The 16,435-nt window shown below is 38.4% G+C and overlaps 1 protein-coding gene across 1 annotated transcript in view; it reads right to left on the bottom strand.

Annotated features, from left to right (window-relative positions):
- The window catches only part of LOC134578561 (tripartite motif-containing protein 42-like), a 68,398-nt gene that overhangs the window by 33,778 nt on the left and 18,185 nt on the right, over positions 1 to 16,435 (bottom strand). The window contains exon 2 of the mRNA XM_063437534.1: positions 3,458 to 3,470. Within this exon, the coding sequence (XP_063293604.1) occupies positions 3,458 to 3,470 (13 nt within the window). The remainder of the gene's footprint in view (positions 1 to 3,457; positions 3,471 to 16,435) is intronic.

Here is a 16,435-nt window from a genome sequence, read left to right as displayed (position 1 = left end):
TTTTTTATTATTATTTTTATTTATTTTTAATTTAATTTAAATTACTTATTATTTGTATTTTATAATAATATATATATACAATATATATAGTTATTATATATATTATATATATATATATATATATATATATGTAATTTAATTATAAGTGTATTTTTATATTAATATATGTACATATTAATATAAAAATACACTTAGCATGACATTATATATATGATATATAGACATATATTATATAGGTATAATATATGTCTATATATCATATATATATATATACACATATATAATAATATTTCTTTTTTATTAACTTTAACTTTATTTTTTTTATGATTTTACACTGGCAGGGAGACTGCCTGTCAGCACAGACAGTCCCCCTGCAGGCAGACACATGGACACCTATTGTGACCATGTGGTCGCCCTGTTGGGCGATCACATGGCCACAGGGGTCCTAATTCACCATGGGGAGACTGTCTGGGCTGCAGGCAGTCTCCCCACAACGGGAGCAACGCCGATCGCCGCCGGGGGAACGACGGCGATCGGGTAAGTACATTTTAAATTTAGGACGGTTCAGGACCGTCGTCGGTCGGCAATGGAAAAATGCCGATGACGGTCCTGAACCGTCCTGCGTCCTTAAGGGGTTAAAATTCCCTGGGCAGTTCTTGGCAAAATAGTTTAGTAAATAAATAGTTCAAGGTTATTCACTAAAAAAGAAAAGTGAAATGAGAAAGGTCTTCAATTAACTTAGAGAAAGGAATGTTCTAGTGGAGAATAAGAGGACAAAATAAGAGGACACAAAAGAGGACAAAAACCCCAAATATAGTGTAGTATTTAGGATGTAGTGATGATCAAATAAAAGAAATTACACTTACAATTTTCTGGTGTTTAAAATCAGTTCAAGATATATGCGCCTGGATGATGCAATCCCCGTCTATTGATATCGTGATGGTCCTGGTCCTGACGTTGAAAAATGTCCGTAGGCCAGCAGTCAACGTTTGGTGGTCAGCAGTAATGCGGTTGTTCACATTCAGTATGTTGTATTGAGCCAGTAATATGGCTCCAGTGCATAAAATGCAATAAAATCAGAAGTGCTCTCTGTGATGCTAAAATAATAAAAAGATAAAAAGAGGTATACGCGCAAAGGAAGAGCAAATTAGGTATTGCTCAATCCTAAACAGCATAGGTGGTATGTTCCCCACCAAGGAATATAAAGTCCAGGCTCCTCCAAATAAAAGGATACAAACAGGAAGGTCCAAAATCAAATAAAAAATAGTTTTATTAGAAAAAATATATATAACAACGCACCCACAAAAAAGCTTTTCAACAGTTGAACACTTTGAAAAAGCCTTTTTGTTGTTGGTGAAAGCTAAGGCCTCCAGACCAGCCAAAAGCTGTCTGCCTTAGCTAAGACCAGCAGATCTCCATTAAGAAGTCATACTATAATGGTTCATTGAAAGATAATGCAGGGAAACAGCGCCTCCATTGGTGTCCTTGACTCAAATAAAGATAGAGCTATATGCAAAACAAGAGAACAAATAAAATGGAATAATAGAATTAACACCGTGAGTCCAGTGTGGTGGATCCAGGAGCTGGTTCACTAAAAAAGGATTTGGTTAAAATTTCACTAATATGGGCATATAATTCAAGAAATCCAGGATAAATAACAACACTTATTTAACACTGTTGTTATTTATCCTGGATTTCTTGAATTATATGCCCATATTAGTGAAATTTTAACCAAAGCCTTTTTTAGTGAACCAGCTCCTGGATCCACCACACTGGACTCACGGTATTAATTCTATTACTTCACATTTTTAGACAGACTTTTGGTGAAATTTCTGCCTATATCCAGTGTTGAGCATTTCATTACAAGTCAGACTCCCTCATCCCTGTGTGTTGCACTAGGCATACCAGACTAACCTAAAAATAAAATGGAATATCATGTATGTGATTATAAATAAAAGAAAGCAAATGCACTTACAATCTTCTGAATATTGAAAACAGCTCCAGATATATGTGCTTGGACGGGACAATCCCCGTCTGTGGATATCCCGATCTTGGTCTTGGTCTAAATCTTATGTGGAAAGGTATCCTTAGGCTGGTCAGCAGCGTGTGGTAGTCAGCGTTCGTAGAAGTGACCTCTTTCACTATGCTGTTTTATCATAGTGAGAGTTTACCAGTGTATAAAATGAAAATACAAACAGAGGATAGTGCTCTTTGTACAGCTAAAATAAATAATGAAATAATAAAAGTAGGTATACTCACAAACGGAGAGCACAGTAAAGTTATGCTTAATCCTATATAGCTTAGGTGGTATCTTCCCCACCTAGGAAACCGAAGTATTAATCTTCCAGGTAAAAATCTTTAGAGCTTAAAACAGGAAGGTCCAAATTTGATAAAAAAAACTAGTTTTATTTAAAATCAAAATAATAAAAAACAAATTTTTAGTATAAAACACTGATGTGTTTCACCTTTACGCAGGCTTTTTCAAAGTGTTACCAAGTTCCTTGATGAACTTCCACTTCTAAATAGAGGTCATATTGCAAAAAAAAAGTTACATACATTTTAACCCATTACTTACTGATCTCAAACACATATTATTTTCTGCAAATATTTAGTATCCATATCTAAAGCCATTCATGGGTTCAAATGTGTCATTTGTGTTAAATGCTTTATTTTTGTTCAGCCATACCAGTAACATCAGTAAAATCAGGTTTTAGGTACAATAAATATTCAAAACTCCTAGCTATAGCTCCCGGAGAGTAGACACATTGTTTGTTTTTTCTTTCTTTTTAATCCATGAGCTGATAAGGTAAACCTTGTACTTTTTAATATGTTTCCAATGAAATCATGATCCAGTAGAGTGGTATGTAATGAACAATGTACGAAAGATTGCGTTCAAGGTATAACATCAAACAGAAAAAAAAAACCCCAAAAAACATAACTATCAGCAATACAAATGTAACAAGAAAAAGCAAAACAAAACTGGACCGGGTGTTGCTGTAGAAGAAGATTTTTCTATTTTTTTTTTTTCTATCTATAAAAGCCCATTTTTTTTCACTGTCTATAACGGCATCCTAGGCAACCTTGCAAGAGAATGTCATTTAAATGACCTAATTTCATTGATACAGTATGCTAGCTTAAAGACAAAGCTATTTACTGTCAGATATACCTAAGAATACTCTTCTGGACTTAAGCAATTCCGAATCATGTCCTATGCATCAGAATCGCTAGTACATTCATCCAGTTATAAATATGAAGCAAGGCATCCTTTAATACCCTTTCCATACAGCGTGGAATGTGGAATGCTATATTTAACTCGCACAGTGTATGGATTTAATGCCGATGTGAAGTTTGTCCTATCACCCACACAATGTTTAACTTTTGTAGAGCTTCAATAAAGACTTTTCTTCAAACACAAAAAAAAGAAACCTATTTACAGATATAAAGATAAAAAACATACCTTTCTGGATCATCTGAAACAATTTTAAAGTGGAAAAAGGTATAAAAATACCTGGAAAAAAAAACAATTCCAAAGGGCTTTTGAAGGAGCTTCAATGTGGCAGTATCAGAATATAAATTAATGTTCGTGTATTGCAACTTTAATAAACTATTTTTTCCTGCTAGGAGGCTTTAGATAGGTCACTAATTTAGGGGACGACAATGATTAATTGGGTAACAAGCTCATACAAAATATAACTTTCATTTACTGCCTACGAGAAATGCTTAAAGCAAAAGAGGTTCATTACAATTCAAGCTCGTTCGAGAGGCTGGTTGATTTTTCCAGGTGAAGGGTAGAAACAGGAAACGTGATTAGACAATAACCTTTACGGTCATATAGTAATTGGTTGTTGACTAGCTTCATTGTAAAAGGTGTTTTAGGACTTTGTAGATATTCAAGCAAGACCCTGGTTCAATGTCTAAGGAAAGATGGACACAAATGTAGTGATGACATTAGGAGGTGACAGACTCCATATCGGAGTACAGTGGTACTTCGGTTTACAAACGCCTCGGTTAACATAATTTTCGATTTACAAATGAAAATCCATTGAAAATATTTTTTTTTCACAAATCAAAGCAAGTTTCCCCAGGATGCATTGTGCCTGGGAGGTTTATAGCGCCGCCCCCGTGCATGCTGAAGTCTGTGAGTAGCACGTGGCATCGAGTGTGGAGGTGTGGGAGGTGTTGGAGCGGCTTTTGCAACGAGTTTTGGAGCCATTCTTGAAATTTTTTGCAGCGGTTTTGGAGCCATTGTGCAATTTTTTTGCAGTGGTTTTGGGACCTTTTGGAATTTTATGGATGCATTTCTCAAGAGATGGAAAGGTAGGGAGCTGAGCTTTGTCGTTTGCATGCCTTTTATTGTGTGTTCTGCATTGTGGGTTGGTTTTCATGCCAGCTCATTTTGACTTTTTTTCTAACCTCCAGAACAGATTAATTGGTTTTCAATGCATTCCTATGGGAAACCACGTTTTGGTTTACAAATTTTTCGCAATAAGAAACGTCCCGGAGAACGCATTAAATTCGTAAACCAAGGTACCACTGTACTTGTTTTTTAAAATTAGCACTAGGTAAAAAAACAAGCAAATATATATCACAGCTGCAATAGCTATCACATGCAGTCCTAACTGCACAGGTAACTTCAATTTTTTTGCCATGTATAAAAATGTTGTAAAAACTTGGGGGTGGGGGACGGCAAGGCAAAGTAGCTGCTATTTTAAGTACAAAATACTAAATGTTGAGAGACGTTCTTTTTGTTACCACGCTGACAGCTCCCTAAGTATCACTTTGTCTCAGAATAGCTCCTGTTTTTGCCTCAGAATGTTTCCCGTTTCCAATTAATAAAACTTCAAACATCTGAGTCAAGGTTCCGGGGCAGGAATGATTTAGAAAAAAGTGAGGCAGGACAAAAAGAAACATGGAGGAAAGGAAGATTTGCCTGTTTTTGATTCAAATGGAAAAGGGATGAAGTATAATACCCAGCTGCAAATAAATCATCATGCGTTAATTAGCGGAAGATAACAGAGCATTACCCCGATGGAGTACACAGTATCATTCATCTTATATAACGAGCGTCTTTGGGAGACTGAACAGTTGGTGGCACTGTATCAAGCTTATTATTTTTAAGTAACTGTGCAGGTAAAATCTACGGAAATGAACCAGAGATCACTGAAAAAAATTCTGCAGGGAACCCAGAGCTCAATGAAAACAGCTTTCAAATAAATATAGTCATATTTTTAAAACTGGCAATATAATAATGCCGATTAGTAACTTTTCATGTTTTTAAACAGTAACAATAAAAAATGTTGATCAAATATCCATTAAAAGAGTCCATGCAAAATCTGGTATAGTAAAGAGCTACAGTCCCTTCACATAGCTATTTGTCATCGTTACCCTCTTTCTATGCTAAAAATTACCTTCCACATCTAAATGCCACTGTTAACTTTAAATGCTAGCCACCCCAGAATACTTCCTCCAACATTCATATCCTTCATGGCTGACCAGTAGAATACTGTAGATGTTGGAGCCAGTACACTAAGCTGTTGTCAGGATCGGGTCAGGGATCCAACACGCAGAGTACAAAGAGTAGCAGATACGTATACCGGACCTTAGAATGGCCGGACTTAACGTAAAACTACGTATAGAATGGTCAGAGACAAGCCGAGGTCGAGGGAACGAGAAGACAGGTAAGCGAGAGACAAGCCGGGTCAAGGATAACAGAAAGACAGGAGAGTAAATACCAAAGCCGGGTCAGAACCAAAAGACAAGAGAATAACAGAGCACTGTGTGACTAGGCAGACTAGAACCACGACAGGGCAATGAGTAAATGAGAGAGCCACTGTTAAGTATCCTGGTTAGGGAGAGAAGACACGCCTCCGGCGAGTCCTGATTCGTCTCCACAGATTTGAGTGACAGGGCGTTCCGGGTTGGCGTCATGACGTCGGCCTCCGGGCCTCCTGCTATAAAAGGAAGTGACTCCCTCGCGGCCGGCGTTTGCAAGACCGGGTGAACCGCGAGGAACCGAGGAGACATGCCGTCCGGACGGATAAACTTCTAAGTCTCTACCTCTCTCAGAGGTAGAGGCTTCAGGTACCCTGACAGTACCCCCCCTCTCAGATACGCCCACCGGGCGGAAGGAGCCGGGGCGAGATGGAAAGCGGGAGTGAAATGCCCTGCGAAGGCGAGGAGCATGAACATCCTCTTGTGGTACCCAACTCCTCTCCTCAGGACCATAACCCTTCCAGTCAACCAAATATTGTACTCTCCCCCGGGAGACACGAGAATCAATAATGGAGTTAACCTCATACTCCTCCTGACCCTCCACCTGAACAGGGCGAGGAGGGGCGATCGTGGAGGAGAATCTGTTACAGATTAAAGGTTTCAGCAATGACACGTGAAAGGAGTTCGGGATGCGTAAAGTAGCTGGGAGAGCTAGACGATACGCCACTGGGTTAATTCGAGTCAAGATCCTGTAGGGACCAATATAACGAGGAGCGAATTTCATGGAAGGAACTTTAAGGCGAATATTCCTAGTACTCAACCAAACTCTATCGCCTGGAACAAAATTCGGAGCCGCCCTTCTACGTTTGTCAGCATGTTTCTTAACCAGCATAAATTGTGTAGAAGAATTTGTCGAGTCTGATCCCACAACTTCCTCAAATTGGCAACATGGACATCAACCGACGGCACTCCTTGGGAAGGAGAAACCGAGGGAAGAATAGATGGATGAAAGCCATAGTTCATGAAGAAGGGGCTTGAATGCGTAGAGTCACAAACGAGATTGTTGTGCGCAAACTCCGCCCAAGGAATCAAACCGACCCAATCGTCCTGGTGTTCGGAAACAAAACAACGTAAGTATTGCTCAATCTTCTGGTTGGTTCGTTCGGCAGCTCCGTTAGACTGAGGATGATAGGCGGAAGAAAAATTCAATTTGATGCCTAATTGAGAACAGAATGATCTCCAGAAACGTGAAACAAATTGGGAGCCTCTATCAGAAGTGATCTCCGAAGGAATCCCATGCAAGCAAAAAATCTCTTTAGCAAATATCTCCGCCAATTCAGGAGAAGTCGGAAGTTTAGGTAAAGGTACGAAATGTGCCATCTTGGTAAACCTATCGACTACGGTGAGGATAACAGTGTGCCTTTTAGAAACAGGCAAATCCACAATAAAGTCCATTGCCACACAGGACCAAGGTTTGTCAGGAATTTCCAGAGGTTGTAGAAGGCCACAAGGAAGTGAATGCGGTAGTTTAGTTTTAGTACAGACCTCACAGACTCCGATAAAATCCTTAATATCCCTCCGTAACGAAGGCCACCAGAAATCTTTGGAGATCAAAGAATACGTCTTGCGAACACCCGGATGACCAGCCACCTTACTCTCGTGAAGACACTGTAAGAGCTCCAGTTGGAGTTCAGGAGGAACGAAATGTCTGGAAGCAGGAGTCAGTCTAGGTGCCAGATGCTGCAAGCTCCTTATCTGATCAAGCAGCGGAGAGTGGATTTTGAGAGTAGTGTTAGCGATAATGTTACACTTGGGTACTATAGAGGACAAAACCGGCTCAGATATGGCAGCAGGTTCATATTGGCGAGACAAGGCATCGGCTTTAGAATTCTTAGAACCTGGCCTATATGTGAGTATGTAGTTGAAGTGAGTGAGGAATATGGACCAACGAGCCTGTCTAGATGATAGTCGTTTAGCCTCTCCAATATAGGATAAGTTTTTATGATCTGTCAAAATAGTAACAGGATGCAACGTACCCTCCAATAAATGTCTCCACTCCTTTAAGGCCATTATAACCGCTAGGAGTTCCCTGTCACCAATGTCATATCTGCTTTCAGTACCTGACAATTTTTTGGAAAAGTATCCACAAGGATGTAATGGTTTATCTACACCCAACCTTTGGGACAGAACGGCACCTATACCTGTCTCAGAAGCGTCAACTTCGAGTAGGAAAGGTAGTGTAGTATCTGGGTGAACTAAAATTGGTGCGGAAGCAAACAGCTCCTTGAGTGTCTTAAAAGCCAGAAGTGCTTCAGTAGACCAATTCTTAGTATCAGCCCCTTGTTTGGTCATATTGGTGATGGGAGCAATGATAGAGGAGTATCCCTTAATGAAACGTCTGTAGTAATTGGAGAAACCAATAAATCTCTGGATAGCCTTGAGACCCTTAGGTAAAGGCCAATCTAATATGGATTGGAGCTTCTCCGGATCCATTTCAAACCCCTCTCCAGAAATCACGTAACCAAGAAAGGTAGTTTGGGATTGGTCAAAGCTGCATTTCTCTAATTTGCAGTATAAGCCATGCTGAAGAAGTTTGTGTAAAACCCTTCTGACTTGTCCGTGGTGAGTTTCAATATCCCTGGAATGTATAAGTATATCATCAAGGTATACAATCACACAGTCATCTTGAAACTCCCTAAGAACCTCATTAATAAGATCCTGAAATACCGCCGGGGCATTGCAGAGACCAAAAGGCATTACAGTATACTCATAGTGCCCACATCGAGTATTGAACGCAGTTTTCCACTCGTCTCCGTCATGAATTCTCACCAAATTATAAGCACCTCTAAGGTCTAACTTAGTGAAAATCTTAGAACTTTTTAATCGATCAAAAAGCTCGGTGATCAAGGGAATCGGATATGCATTTCTAATGGTTATCTTGTTAAGACCTCGGTAGTCAATGCAGGGTCTTAAAGAACCATCCTTCTTTTTAACAAAAAAAAAAATCCAGCCCCAGCAGGAGAGGAGGATCTCCTAATGAACCCCTTGTCTAGGTTTTCACGAATATACTCCTCTAGAACTAAGTTCTCATTCGTAGACAAAGGGTATACATGACCCCTGGGAGGCATAGTACCAGAAAGTAAATTAATTTTGCAATCAAAAGACCTATGTGGTGGTAAGGTATCAGCCTTTCCTTTGTCAAATACTGCCTTTAAATCTTGATACAAGGACGGTATCTGTACTTTGGTAGAGTCGGTAGCGTTATTAAGTGCGTTGACACTACAGAGAGGTGACACTTTCTTTAAACAATTCTCTTGACAATCCTGACCCCACGAAACTATTTCCCCTGATCTCCAATCTATAACGGGGTTATGTCTCTTAAGCCAGGAGTATCCCAGGACTATGGGAACAGAAGGAGATGAAATGAGTAGTAGGGATATTTCCTCCTTGTGTAGAATACCAGTAGTTAAGTTAAGAGGTGTGGTCTCCCGGAAAATCACAGGCTCAACTAAAGGTCTACCATCAATGGCTTCAACAGCCAAGGGTGTCTTCCTTAACTGGGATGGGATAGTGTGTTTGGTGAGAAACTTTTGGTCGATAAAACTCTCCGCAGCGCCGGAGTCTATCAATGCCATAGTCTCTAAGGTTCCCTTCTCCCAAGTTAAAGAGACCGGTAATAGGAGTCTATGTTCTTTGTAGTTATGAGTAGAGGACAAAATTGAAACACCCAAGGTCTGTCCTCTAGAGAAACTTAGGTGCGAGCGTTTCCCGGACGACTGGGACAGCTCAAACGTACATGACCTCTGGCTCCACAATACATACACAGTCCCTCCCTTCTCCTGTACTGTCTCTCCTCCTCTGACAGACGAGTAAGGCCTAACTGCATAGGTTCTGAAAACTGTGGAGTTTTGGTTTCAGAAATTTGAAATGATGGTGCTAGTCTAAAGGAAGATCTACCGGTTCTATCTCGAGTATTCTGCCTCTCCCTTAGACGTTCGTCAATACGAGAGATAAAGGAAATTAAGTCTTCCAAGTTCTCGGGAAGCTCTCTTGTCGCTACCTCGTCAAGTATTACATCGGATAATCCATTTAAAAATACGTCTATATAGGCCTGTTCATTCCATTTTACCTCTGCCGCCAAAGACCTGAACTCTAGTGCGTAATCCACAAGTGTTCGGTTGTCTTGTCTAAGGCGCAACAGTAATCTGGCTGCATTGACCTTCCTGCCAGGGGGATCAAAAGTTCTTTTAAAAGCAGCTACAAAGGCATTATAGTTATAGACTAATGGATTATCATTCTCCCACAACGGATTAGCCCATCTCAGAGCTCTCTCAATGAGTAAGGTAATAATAAATCCCACTTTTGCCCTATCAGTAGGGTAGGAACGGGGCTGTAGCTCGAAATGGATACTGATCTGGTTCAAAAACCCACGACACCTCTCAGGAGAACCAGCATAACGTACAGGTGGGGTAACTCGGGAAGAAGCACCTACAGTAGCTACCTCTAACCCTGAACCCACAGAAGAAGCAGACGTATTACGCATCTCCTCAGGTGGATTAATAGGACGTGATAGCAGCGCCTGTAGTGCTAGAGCCATCTGATCCATCCTATGATCCATGGCGTCAAACCTAGGATCAGGAGAACCAAGCTGACAATTTGTACCTGCAGGATCCATGGCCCTGTCGTAATGTCAGGATCGGGTCAGGGATCCAACACGCAGAGAACAAAGAGTAGCAGATACGTATACCGGACCTTAGAATGGCCGGACTTAACGTAAAACTACGTATAGAATGGTCAGAGACAAGCCGAGGTCGAGGGAACGAGAAGACAGGTAAGCGAGAGACAAGCCGGGTCAAGGATAACAGAAAGACAGGAGAGTAAATACCAAAGCCGGGTCAGAACCAAAAGACAAGAGAATAACAGAGCACTGTGTGACTAGGCAGACTAGAACCACGACAGGGCAATGAGTAAATGAGAGAGCCACTGTTAAGTATCCTGGTTAGGGAGAGAAGACACGCCTCCAGCGAGTCCTGATTCGTCTCCACAGATTTGAGTGACAGGGCGTTCCGGGTTGGCGTCATGACGTCGGCCTCCGGGCCTCCTGCTATAAAAGGAAGTGACTCCCTCGCGGCCGGCGTTTGCAAGACCGGGTGAACCGCGAGGAACCGAGGAGACATGCCGTCCGGACGGATAAACTTCTAAGTCTCTACCTCTCTCAGAGGTAGAGGCTTCAGGTACCCTGACAGCTGTGCTTGGCGGACAGCTCCCTGTGTGAGTCTACGAGGCGATAGGGATAATGTCACATTTGGATGAAGTTTACTTTTTATGTTCTTGACAGATCAAAGAGCTATGATATGTTCCGTGTGACTATGAAGGCTATATACATACAGCGCGTCGCACTCTAATTGCATTTTTTTGTACAATTGTCCTCTGTGTACACTTGTAATAATTGTCCTACATTCACTATCTCCCTGTTCGTTTCAGCTATATTTACCATTGTCCAGGTACGTTCAAGTTTACCCTGTGTATTTTCATACAATTCCAGTTTCCATATCAGCCTCCCCTATGAGTTTTCAATCAGCCTCCGCTTCCCCATAATTTCCTGGAGTGAAGCATGTTATGACTTACACAGATTTCTGTTGTAGTTCCTTCTCATCAGGATTGGTCTATTGAAATTTGTGTTATAAGACGTGTTGTAACTCCATTATTTTTCAAGGGAACCTTTGGATATCTCACCTAGCTTACCATTGTGCAGTTCAATTCCCCTTATAACTGATCTACAAGGATAGGTAACAGACAAGCTTTATACAAATATAATACCAAATTGCTGGTAAAGTATCACGACTGGTGAGATTTTAATATTCAACTTTTGCCAATTTTGTTCAGGCACGTTCTCAATGTAACTGGAACATTCTATCCTCCCTTTGAAGGAAATATATTCTGAAATACAAGAAGTATATTAATTCTAATTTATACAACTGCATCATAAATCACTATAAGAAAATCTGATTAGCAAAACACAAAATGAGCATTTCAAATACAAGCTGAGTAATTAGTTACAGGGTAGATAAAACACAAAGAGTATCTTCTCAACCAAATGACCCATGTGGACGTAAGGTCTTTAAGAGATAGAGTTTTATTCTCATTCCGCTAATTATTATAATTACAAGAAACAATCAACCTGTGAGATCACAAGTAATTACACAGCTCTCACCATCCTCCCACTCAGATTGGTAATTGGATCCTGAACCTAACAGTGTGTTCTGCTAGTTTTGTATCCTCTGTTTGTCTCTTTTTCAATTTATTGCAAAATTCTAAAAAGGAATGTGGGCAATGTTATAACATAATCATTAAGTAGTCCACTGGCTACTGTGGTAGTACAACATCCATAATGCTTTGGCAGCATGTGTTCTGGAACAAAATAAATAAAACATAAACAAAAAATTCCAGTATGTTCAATTATCCAGTATATAAAGTACACTAATAAAAAAAATTAGATAAAAAGCATTAAAAGCATAAAAAAATCTATCTATCAATCGATCGATCAACCTATCTATATCTATCCATCCATCCATCTATCTATCTATCTATGTATCGATATATCCAGTATCTATCTATCTATCTATCTATCTATCCAGTATCTATCTATCTATCTATCTATCTATCTATCTATCTATCTATCTATCTATCTATCCAGTATCTATCTATCTATCTATCTATCTATCTATCTATCTATCTATCTGTCAATCTATCTTTCTATATTTCTATCTATCTATCTATCTATCTCTATCATCTATCTATCGGTCGATCTATCTATCTATCTATCTATCTATCTATCTATCGATCGATCTATCTATCGATCTATCTATCTATCTATCGATCTCTCTCTCTCTATCTATCTATCTATCTGTCGATCTATATTCCTATCTATCTTTCTTTCTATCTATCTATTTATCTCTACCATCTATCTCTATCATCTATGTATCTAGCTTTCTATCTATCTATCTATCTATCTATCTATCTATCTATCTATCTATCTATCTGTCTCTCTGTCTATCTATCTATCTATCTATCTATCTACCGATCTATCTTTCTTTCTATCTATCTATCTATCTATCTATCTATCTATCTATCTATCTATCTATCCATCTCTATCTATCTATCTATCTATCTATCTATATATCTATCTATCTATCTCTATCATCTATCTATCTATCTATCTATCTATCTATCTATCTATCTATCTATCTATCTATCTATCTATCTATCTATCTATCTATCTATCTATCTGTCTATCCATCTATCTATCTATCTATCTATCTATCTATCTATATATCTCTATCATCTATCTATCTATCTATCTATCTATCTATCTATCTATCTATCTATCTGTCAATCTATCTTTCTATCTATCTATCTATCTATCTATCTATCTATCTATCTATCTATCTATCTATCTATATATCTATCTGTCGATCTATCTATCTATCTATCTATCTATCTATCTCTATCATCTATCTATCTATCTATCTATCTATCTATCTGTCTATCTATCTGTCTATCCATCTACCTATCTATCTATCTATCTATCTATCTATCTATCTATCTATCTCTATCATCTATCTATATATCTATCTATCTGTCAATCTATCTTTCTATTTATCTATCTATCTATCTATCTATCTATCTGTCGATCTATCTTTCTTTCTATCTATCTATCTAAAATTATGCTGGCACAACAGTGTGTGAATAGTGTGTCAGTGCGTAAAGGTGGAGAGTGAGCTTTTGGGTGTATGTTATTGTTCTAAAATTCTATCATTCCATCCATTTGTCTGTTTGTCCATCCATAAAAAAAACGTACATTTCTGATCCCACGTTTTTGTTGAAATTGTTTTTTTTGTTTATGTTTTTTTAACAATACACTCACACAGCATTCTTCATAGATTTTATGGAGTTTGTAACAGCTTGTAAAGCTCAGCTCAGCAATGTGTATAAAATAATAGAATGTACGGTTTGTGTCCTTCAGACGTCTACATGAAATGTGTAACTAGAATTAATATACCATCCATTGCACTATAAAATGTTGACATTGATACGTGTGGCTCTCTCAGTGTCATGGTCGGCAAATTGATGCACTTGAATTTATTGTCTAATTCAGTTAATTACGAGAAATTTATTAGCATGGTTTAGGTGTGTTTTTAACATTATATTAAATAAAAATTATCCCAAGCAACCTTTGCAGCCCGCTTTAAATGTTTAATCAGGTTTTTTTAAATTGCATAAGCTGCTGTGACACCCAGTCCCTTAATTATTTTTTTGTTTGATTTTATTTTATTTTGTGCTAAAATTCCATCTCGAAAACCCATTTCCTCCTGGAGGGCACTTGGTATAAGCTAACCTTCATAGTGAAATAATGTTCTCTATTGAATATTATATCTGTTATACAGATATCCTAAATGGGGTTTTGAGACATTCTCAGCCTAGAGCTAATAAAATTTAATTGCTTGATGGAAAATAAATAAAACATTGCAGAAACTTAAAATAGGTTTCATCTCATTTTTCATGCCTCATTACAGGAGAGAAGTTTCCTTGAATATAATAGTATGATTACACCCAGACAGAGGTATTCTATATCTATATCCAAAACGCTAGCTAAGAAATTTTACAGCACACAATAGATACAAAATACTTGCATTTTTTCCTTAAACGGTCCAACTATATAGAAGAGCTTGGTGCTCGGGTGCTAGACTGCAAAGGATTCTCCATCACAAGCCCGACCTTGTCACTGTACTGCAGGAGAGGGCAAATTATAAGAAAGCAAAAATTGTTCTTATATACAAATTTTCATTAATCTTTTACTAAGTAGACAGTAAGGTGGACAGAGTGATCTCCTTGCATGGAAAAATAGTTATAACTCAAAGTGGACTTCTGGAAATATTCACCTGAGCCTATGCTGCATTGGTGCATATTTATACTTTAGCGTGAAACTTACAGATGGTTCTACTGGCTTTTTTTGTGATTGGAAGTAAAGCAAGAGTCGAAAATTAAGGCATGATAAGTTTGTAAAAGATGAGATCTTAGATGAATAGGAAGAGCTGACCAATGGATCGATTGTATGAGAGGCAGTTATGGACGAGTAAAGACAAGAGAGCTGAATCAAGATGGAAATAAAACATTTTGTTGGCACAACAGTGTGTGAATAGTGTGTCAGTGCGTAAAGGTGGACATGTATCCGAGATAGCTTTTGGGTGTATGTTTTAGTGTGAGTGTGGAAAGGTGTCAGAGTCCAAGTTAGGTGATACTTATGGACATATGCAGCATAAAGCAATAGGGGGCAAGAGGAACCCACTTACCCAAATATTGCTCTTCCATTGATTTAAGTAACATAGAAAACATTTTCTGTGCTCCATCCTTGGAAAATGTTCTATGGACACCCTTGTTGATACTGTGGATAGGTGCCAAAGTGTGTTGGTAGATGTCAGTGTAGATGTGCAGATAGATTTGAGAGTAGGTAAACTGGCAACAAGGTATATAGGTGTTGGTATGGATAATTGTGGATAATCGTGACCCTTGTCAGAATGTGATTGTTTCTGTTTATAAAGTGTAGAGTACTGGCACGAAGAAGTTTGAAAGTATGACATTTTCATAAAAATAAAATGTATTTTATAAAATTTACATAACCTTCAGCTCAAGTGCATGGTATCTCAATAGGCAAACTCTAGATGAACCCAAGACTTCGCGGTTTTCAACTTATTTCCATTCATTTGTTTTGTGGCTGATAAGATACTTAGTGTGAAACATGTCACCTATCATTTATTAAAATGATGTTTTCTAAAACAATGTTTTAAGTCTATGAACTTTTCTTTAAAAAGTTATAGCGAATTATTATTATTATTTTTTTTACACCTTGAAGAACCTTGAAGAATTTAGTAATTGTTTTCTGTATTGTGTGATACTTAAAAAAAGACACACAAACAGCGAATTGAAACACAAAATAGTTAAGTATTGTAAAGAAAAATCCAAGCTATTCTGTGTAGTTTTAAGAATCAAGGAAGTCAATCTCTTGTATAATTCCATTCCAGAAAAAAAGTATCTTTGGAGCATCCACAGCATGGGGGGAACTAACAGAGGAACTGTTGCTTCTCTGAATTTTACCATACAATAAAAGTTTGAAAGTCACCTACACTTTTTGTTGCTCATGTGATGCTCAGTGTTCTTCGACATTTATAATAAACATTTAACAAGTTACATCCTAATTCTGTTTAGACAAGGCACAATTAAGTGAGGGGCTCTCTGCATTTTTGTGGCCCATGTTTTCGCAGGTAGTTATGACATTTTCATTTCTGATGTAAGCAAAAAATAGATATGTGGATAATTCGTCCCAGCATATCTAAGTAAAATCTAATCCAGTGGTCCCCAACCCAGTCCTCATGGACCACGAACATTCCAGGTTTTGGCAGTATCTCCATTTGAAGAAAAAATAGAAATATATAAATCCTGGACTGTTGTTGGTCCATGAGGATTAGGTTGGGGACCACTGATCTATTCCACATAGATTCCAACATAAATTATTTGGAATTCCCTATTAAATTACCTTAAGTGTTACCAAAATATATGCTAACTCACATTTTGTAAAACTAAGCCTAACCTGGCATATCATTGAGTTAACTCACCTATTTGCTAAAACATTGTTGATGTTCCATCTTTGAGACCAACTTTTGGA

Source organism: Pelobates fuscus, chromosome 12 (genome assembly GCF_036172605.1).
Source record: "Pelobates fuscus isolate aPelFus1 chromosome 12, aPelFus1.pri, whole genome shotgun sequence".
Lineage (NCBI taxonomy): Eukaryota > Metazoa > Chordata > Amphibia > Anura > Pelobatidae > Pelobates > Pelobates fuscus.
Note: the sequence above shows the minus strand (reverse complement) of the source record. Positions and strands in the feature narration are given on the sequence as shown.